This window comes from Leptopilina boulardi, unplaced genomic scaffold (assembly GCF_019393585.1).
Source record: "Leptopilina boulardi isolate dan_hultmark-lab unplaced genomic scaffold, ZJU_Lbou_2.1 LbouV2_73, whole genome shotgun sequence".
Classification (NCBI taxonomy): domain Eukaryota; kingdom Metazoa; phylum Arthropoda; class Insecta; order Hymenoptera; family Figitidae; genus Leptopilina; species Leptopilina boulardi.
Genome location: NW_026138020.1, coordinates 57,096 through 65,022, shown reverse-complemented (window position 1 = coordinate 65,022; position 7,927 = coordinate 57,096). Strand labels below are relative to the sequence as shown.

Genomic DNA, 7,927 nt, shown 5'->3' with positions numbered 1-7,927 from the left:
ATGACACTTTTAATAAAATTAAAAATAAAATTTTTATAATAACAAAAACTAAAATAATAATTATAATAAAAAAAACTTTTGGAAAATAATAATTTCGAGAAGTAACAGTCTTATTAAAATTAACAAAGAGAATAATTTTATTACATGACACTTTTAATAAAATTAAAAATAAAATTTTTATAATAACAAAAATTAAAATAATAATTTTAATAAAAAAACTTTTGAAAAATAATAATTTCGAGAAGTAACAATTTTATTAAAATTAACAAAGAGAATAATTTTATTAAATGACACTTTTACTAAAATTAAAAATAAAATTTTTATAATAACAAAAAATAAAATAACAATTTCAATAAAAACTTTTGAAAAATAATAATTTCGAGAAGTAACAGTCTTATTAAAATTAACAAAGAGAATAATTTTATTAAATGACACTTTTAATAAAATTAAAAAAAAAAAATTTATAATTACAAAAACTAAAATAATAATTATAATAAAAAAAACTTTTGGAAAATAATAATTTCGAGAAGTAACAATTTTATTAAAATTAACAAAGAGAATAATTTTATTACATGACACTTTTAATAAAATTAAAAATAAAATTTTTATAATAACAAAAATTAAAATAATAATTTTAATAAAAAAACTTTTGAAAAATAATAATTTCGAGAAGTAACAATTTTATTAAAATTAACAAAGAGAATAATTTTATTAAATGACACTTTTACTAAAATTAAAAATAAAATTTTTATAATAACAAAAACTAAAATAACAATTTTAATAAAAATTTTGAAAAATAATAATTTCGAGAAGTAACAGTTTTATTAAAATTAACAAAGAGAATAATTTTATTAAATGACATTTTTAATAAAATTAAAAAAAAAATTTTTATAATAACAAAAACTAAAATAATAATTATAATAAAAGAAACTTTTGGAAAATAATAATTTCGAGAAGTAACAATTTTATTAAAATTAACAAAGAGAATAATTTTATTACATGACACTTTTAATAAAATTAAAAATAAAATTTTTATAATAACAAAAACTAAAATAACAATTTTAATAAAAATTTTGAAAAATAATAATTTCGAGAAGTAACAGTTTTATTAAAATTAACAAAGAGAATAATTTTATTAAATGACATTTTTAATAAAATTAAAAAAAAAATTTTTATAATAACAAAAACTAAAATAATAATTATAATAAAAGAAACTTTTGGAAAATAATAATTTCGAGAAGTAACAATTTTATTAAAATTAACAAAGAGAATAATTTTATTACATGACACTTTTAATAAAATTAAAAATAAAATTTTTATAATAACAAAAACTAAAATAATAATTTAAAAAAAAAAACTTTTGAAAAATAATAATTTCGAGAAGTAACAAATTTATTAAAATTAACAAAGAGAATAATTTTATTAAATGACACTTTTAATAAAATTAAAAATAAAATTTTTATAATAACAAAAACTAAAATAACAATTTTTGTCTACGCGCACACCTTTTGATAGTCCTTTGTGCACGTGAGAATTTACTCTCGTTAATTTAATAAAGAGAGACGTCAATTTTAAAAGAAATAGAGGATTAGATTCAAATACTACAAAGTTACAATTATTTATTTATTTGAAAGAATTGCCACTCCACATGTTTTTTTTCTCACAAATTTTACAAATATTATAATTGAATAAAAGTCCATTTAGTTAGTCAGCCGTGAGAGCACTAGCTCGTCGTCTTACAAATTTCAGCAATCGCTGTTCGTCGGTCTTATTCGATTTTATTCGTCATTCACGAAGTCCTCATGCTTATATTTTCACTTCGCAACATACAGCCCGTCTTGAACTATCTTGTTCAATTATTACAATCAATCGGCAAAGGTGAAATTTTTTTCACGCCTCGTTTTAGTATACCATTTTGGGTTTTTACGTCTACAACTCTGATCACACCATCCTCGCCAGGATACAATTTCACAATTCTGCCCAGATTCCAACGCAACGGTGGCAGATTTTCGTCTTTTAACAAAACTAACATATTTAATTTTATTAATTCTCCGGAACCCGTGTTCCATTTACTTCTCGTGTTCAATTCATTAAGATATTCATTACTCCAACGTTTCCCCCAAATTTCGCTTCATGTGATTTTTGACAGACTTTACCGCAGCCTCCCAAACTCCGCCAAAATGTGGTGTTCGCGGGGGGGCAAAGTGTCATTCAATTGCATTATCGCTCAGAAAATGTTCGAATTTTTCTTTATATTCTACTGACAAGTAACACTACCCAACTGTTAATCACCGATTTTGATGAAACTTGTCACACTTCTAGAACATGGAAAAATATTGAACACGTATTTTTTTATATCGGCCCGTTTTGAGTTTTAAGGGTAGAAAACACCCTTTTTCAATTTAAGGGATGAAAAGCAGTATTTCATACGGAATTTACTAGATTTGCTTGAAACCTATTACTCGGGGGTTTTCGAGGTCGCTGATTACGAACCTGAAGTCAGATTTTAAAAATTCAAAATGGCGGATGCAATATGGCGGACAATAAAATAAAAAATTAATCGGATTTGATTGAAACTCGTTAGTCGGGGGTTTTTGAGGTCACCCATTACGAATCTGATATCAGTCGGGTAGTTGATTACGAATACGGTGTCAATTTTTAAAAATTCAATGTGGCGGATCCAATATGGCGGACAATAAAATTGAAATTCACTCGAATTTACTTGAAACTCATTACTCGGGGGTTTTTGTGATCGCTGATTACGAATTTGAAGTCAGATTTAAAAAATTGAAAATGGCAGCTCCAAAATGACAGACAACTTTTTAAAAAATTCATTGCGTTCGCTTAAAACTTATAACTCGGGGGTTTTTGGTGTCGCTGATTACGCATCCGATGTTAGTTGTTTAAAATTCAAAATTATGGATCCAACATATTCAATAAAGCCATTATTATAAAGACAAGATCTAATACTGCGACCAACAAATGCAAGATATGATAAACGAACCAACAAAGGTAAAAAGCAATAATCCAACCAGTAAAGCCGAGATGTAATAATCCAACCAGTAATGGCAAGATGTGATAATCCAACCATCAAAGGTAAGAAGCAATAATCCAACCAACAAGGGTAAGAAGCAATAATCCAACCAGTAAAGGCAAGAAGCAATAATCCAACCAGTAAAGGCAAGAAGCAATAATCCAACCAACAAAGGCAAGAAGCAATAATCCAACCAGTAAAGGCAAGATGTGATAATCCAACCAACAAAGGTAAGAATTATTGCTTCTTACCTTTGATGGTTGGATTATTGCTTCCTGCCTTTACTGGTTGGATTATCACATCTTGCCATTACTGGTTGGATTATCACATCTCGCTTTTACTGGTTGGATAATTGCTTCTTGCCTTTACTGGTTGGATTATTGCTTCTTGCCTTTACTGGTTGGATTATTGCTTCTTACCCTTGTTGGTTGGATTATTGCTTCTTACCTTTGATGGTTGGATTATCACATCTTGCCATTACTGGTTGGATTATCACATCTCGGCTTTACTGGTTGGATTATTGCTTTTTACCTTTGTTGGTTCGTTTATCATATCTTGCATTTGTTGGTCGCAGTATTAGATCTTGTCTTTATAATAATGGCTTTATTGAATATGTTGGATCCATAATTTTGAATTTTAAACAACTAACATCGGATGCGTAATCAGCGACACCAAAAACCCCCGAGTTATAAGTTTTAAGCGAACGCAATGAATTTTTTAAAAAGTTGTCTGTCATTTTGGAGCTGCCATTTTGAATTTTTTAAATCTGACTTCAAATTCGTAATCAGCGATCCCAAAAACCCCCGAGTAATGAGTTTCAAGTAAATTCGAGTGAATTTCAATTTTATTGTCCGCCATATTGGATCCGCCACATTGAATTTTTAAAAATTGACACCATATTCGTAATCAACTACCCGACTGATATCAGATTCGTAATGGGTGACCTCAAAAACCCCCGACTAACGAGTTTCAATCAAATCCGATTAATTTTTTATTTTATTGTCCGCCATATTGCATCCGCCATTTTGAATTTTTAAAATCTGACTTCAGGTTCGTAATCAGCGACCTCGAAAACCCCCGAGTAATAGGTTTCAAGCAAATCTAGTAAATTCCGTATGAAATACTGCTTTTCATCCCTTAAATTGAAAAAGGGTGTTTTCTACCCTTAAAACTCAAAACGGGCCGATATAAAAAAATACGTGTTCAATATTTTTCCATGTTCTAGAAGTGTGACAAGTTTCATCAAAATCGGTGATTAACAGTTGGGTAGTGTTACTTGTGAGTTTAGGAAACTATAAAGCTCATTCAATTTATTATTCGCTCCCACAAAATTAAGGCCATTATCCGAATAAATTGCTCTACTTTTTCCCCTTCTCGCGAAAAAACGCCGCAATCCTTCTAAAAAGAGATCAGTTGTTAAGTCACTAATTAATTCTATATGAATCGCTTTCGTGGACAAACAAATAAATATTGCCGCGTAAACTTTTATTTTATTTTTATTTCGAAATCGTTTTTCTTTTATGAAAAAAGGTCCACAGTAGTCAACACCGGTCATTTCAAAGGGTTGCGCAGCTGTTACTCTTACTTTGGGAAGATTTCCCATAATATAATTTACATCTCTCGGTTTAGCACGGAAACACTTAACGCAATTATGTACAATTTTTTTCACAGACGATCTTCCATCCACCGGCCAATAATTTAGTCTCAATGCGTACAACGTCGCATTTATTCCCGCGTGTAATTGTTTTTCATGGGTGTGACGAATCAAGAGGTCGGTAAAAGGATGTTTTCCGGGTAAAAGGATAGGACATTTTTTATTATGCTCAAGATCAGCGTGTCGAATCCTTCCTCCGACTCTGAGCAGTCCATTCTTGATGAGGGGATTCAATCTGCGAAGCTTCGATGTTTTAGATACAGTCTCTTTTTTTCTTATTCTTTCGATCTCGTCTTGAAATTCTTCTCTCTGGACCAAAACAATCATTTTATTCAAAGCCTGATGCAACTCGTCACTGGATAAAAATTCTGAATATTGCGTTTGCCCGCGTGTTTTTTGCGTAAATCTCAAGCAATACGCGAATACTCGCAGAAATTTAGTAAATGATGAAATTCGATCCCACAGCATTTGACCTTGATAACCACTTTCAAGGTCGTTATTTTCTTTTCGGGAATATCAATTTCTTCCAACTCATGATTTGGCCAGAATGATTTATCCCGACGAAGCCACGATGGACCATTTTTCCATTGGTCGTTGTTGATGAATTCCTCCGGAAGCTGACCTCTGGAGACGTGATCAGCCGGGTTTTCAGCTGACGAAACATGTTTCCATTTAGATGATGATATTAATTCCTGTATTGCTGAGACCCTGTTGGCGATGAAGGTTTTCAATATGTGAGGAGAAGAATTGATCCACGCGAGAGCTATTGTTGAATCTGACCAGAATCTCACGAACTCAAATTTCAACCTCAATGAATTGTTTACAACCTTATACAGTCTTGCCAGCAATAATGCAGAGCAGAGCTCAAGTCGAGGTAAACTTACTGATTTTAGCGGAGCTACTCGTGATTTTGAACACAGCAGGATTGAGTGATGTTGATCCTGCAGTGTCCAGCGAACATAAAAACATGCTCCGTAAGCTTTTTCGCTCGCATCCGCAAATCCATGCAGCTGCAAGTCCTGTACTCCTGTCCGTCGAATTGCTCTAGGGATCCTCCACCGACCCAATGTAGGCAATTGTTTGAGATACTCCCCCCAGGTCGCAACTATTTGCTCCGGTACCGGATCATCCCAGTTGATGCTCAACTTCCACAACTCCTGAAGTTGAATCTTTGCATACACCACTACTGGAGCCACAAGACCCAGCGGATCGTATAACTGAGCAGCTTGCGATAATATTGATCTCTGATACGAGATCTTGATTTCCCGATAGGTGAACGTTAAATTTCAAATCATCAGGCCTAGGTTCCCAACTTATTCCTAAAGTTTTAGTAACCTGATCAAGATCTAGTTTTATATTTACATTATTAGTCTCTTCGGAGAAGTCGTCCATTAATTCTTGACAATTTGAGATCCACTTACAAAGGCGGAGTCGCCCTCTGCTCGTCAAGCTGATCATTTCATCTCGTAGTTCTTTTGCCTCTTCAACAGATTCTCCCCCCGACAGGAAATCGTCCACATAGAAGTCTTCCCTCAAAGCATCTGCAGCTCTTGGAAAGTTTGCTCCTTCATCCTCAGCTAGTTGTCTCAAGCAGCGTACAGCCAAAAATGGTGCTGAGGCGGTACCATAGGTAATTGTCTTCAATTCGTAAGTTCGCAGTGGTTCGTTCGTGTTGTATCGCCATATTATTCGTTGAAATTTTCTGTCATCTGGATGGACCCAAAATTGGCGAAACATTTTCTCCACATCAGCACTCACAGCTACTGGATGTTGCCGAAAGCGCAGAATCAGGAAAAACAAGGTACCTTGAACGCTTGGTCCCACCAACATCGCCTCGTTGAGTGAAATTCCAGTTGTTGTTTTGGCGGAAGCGTCAAAGACCACTCTGAGTTTAGTCGTAAGGCTGCTCTCCCTGATGACAGCTTGGTGTGGCATATAATAGCCGTCCTCCTTTATTTCGTTAATCGCTTCCATATGGCCTAGTTCTTCAAATTGTTTCATAAAAGTAATATAATTTTCTTTCAGATTCGCATCCTTTTGCAGTTTTCTTTCCAAAGCAAAAAATCGACGTTTGGCTGCAGCAAAAGATGGACCCAATTCTTCAATTTTCTTGTTGAAGGGCAACCGCACGATGTACTTTCCTTCCAAATCGCGTCCTACATTTGCAGAAAAATGCTCCTCGCATTCCTTTTCTTCTTTAGACAGATGTACTTTATCACCGTAATTTTCCATTGTCCAGAATTTTTCCAATTTGTTGCTCAATTCGTCTCGAACCAAACAAGAAAGAACTCGATTTGAATGGTTATTTTCTCTGGTGATGATTTTTCCCGTCGCGATCCAACCTAGTTTCGTATTTTGCAACATTGTTCAAGGCTGAGCTAGCGGAATCCTTCCCACTGAAAGGAGTTCATAGAAGAGTTCCGCTCCGATGAGAGCTTCAATCTCAGCTGGCTGGAAAAATTGGGATCTGCTAATTTTATATTCTGTGGAATTTTGAGGAGAGTTTTATCAATAGGAAAGGATGGAAGATTACTCGTAATGTTTGGAAGTACTAAAAGAGAGATTCTTGTGGAATAATTAGATGACCTTGACCCAATGTTCGCCACACCCCAATTTGAACCCTTTACTTTGGTATTGTTTACGCCTTCAATTGAAGAATTATAATTTATTGGTTGAAGAGCTAGACGCTTAACTAATTCCTCGGTTATAAGATTTGGTTGAGAACCACTGTCTAACAAAACCCTGCAAGTATGTTCATTCCCATAATTATCAAAAATATTAATCAACGCCGTTGACAATAAAACTCTTGACGAATCCGCCACATGAAGAGTTTTCGGTTGAACTTGATTTTCAGAATTTTCTTTTATATCTACAAGAGCTTGAGAATTGTGCAGCAGAGTATGATGACGCTTATTGCATAAAGTACAATTGCCTGATTTGCAATCACTCAATAAGTGATTCCTTCTCAAACAATTGTAGCAAAGGCCTTTCTTTCTCACCAGTTCCTTTTTTTCTCGAATGGCATATTTTTAAAATCTGGACATTGATTTATAAAATGTTCTTTGTTACAAACTAAACATCGTACTGAGGAATTGGTGTTCAAAAAAGACCTTGTATTACTACTTTTATTAGAGTTGCCTGAATGTTTATTTACATTAGAGTTTGAACTCTCGACTGAACCCGCAATCAACGCCTCCAACATTTGACACCTTTGATTTAAAAATTTTGTTAACTCTTCA

The 7,927-nt window shown here is 33.2% G+C and overlaps 2 protein-coding genes across 2 annotated transcripts; both read right to left on the bottom strand.

Annotated features, from left to right (window-relative positions):
• Positions 1 to 4,619: 4,619 nt before the first annotated feature.
• Positions 4,620 to 5,015, bottom strand: LOC127290614 (uncharacterized; the record flags this gene model as incomplete). The annotated part of the gene is made up of 1 exon (XM_051319308.1): positions 4,620 to 5,015. A coding segment is annotated over exon 1 (396 nt), but the record flags the coding sequence as incomplete, so codon positions are not given.
• An 80-nt stretch (positions 5,016 to 5,095) lies between these two features.
• Positions 5,096 to 7,052, bottom strand: LOC127290613 (uncharacterized). Its single transcript, XM_051319307.1, has 2 exons — positions 6,051 to 7,052; positions 5,096 to 5,944 (listed from the first exon to the last, which is right to left on the bottom strand). The coding sequence occupies exons 1-2, from the start codon at positions 7,050 to 7,052 to the stop codon at positions 5,096 to 5,098; spliced, it is 1,851 nt and encodes a 616-aa protein (XP_051175264.1).
• Between the last annotated feature and the right edge of the window lie 875 nt (positions 7,053 to 7,927).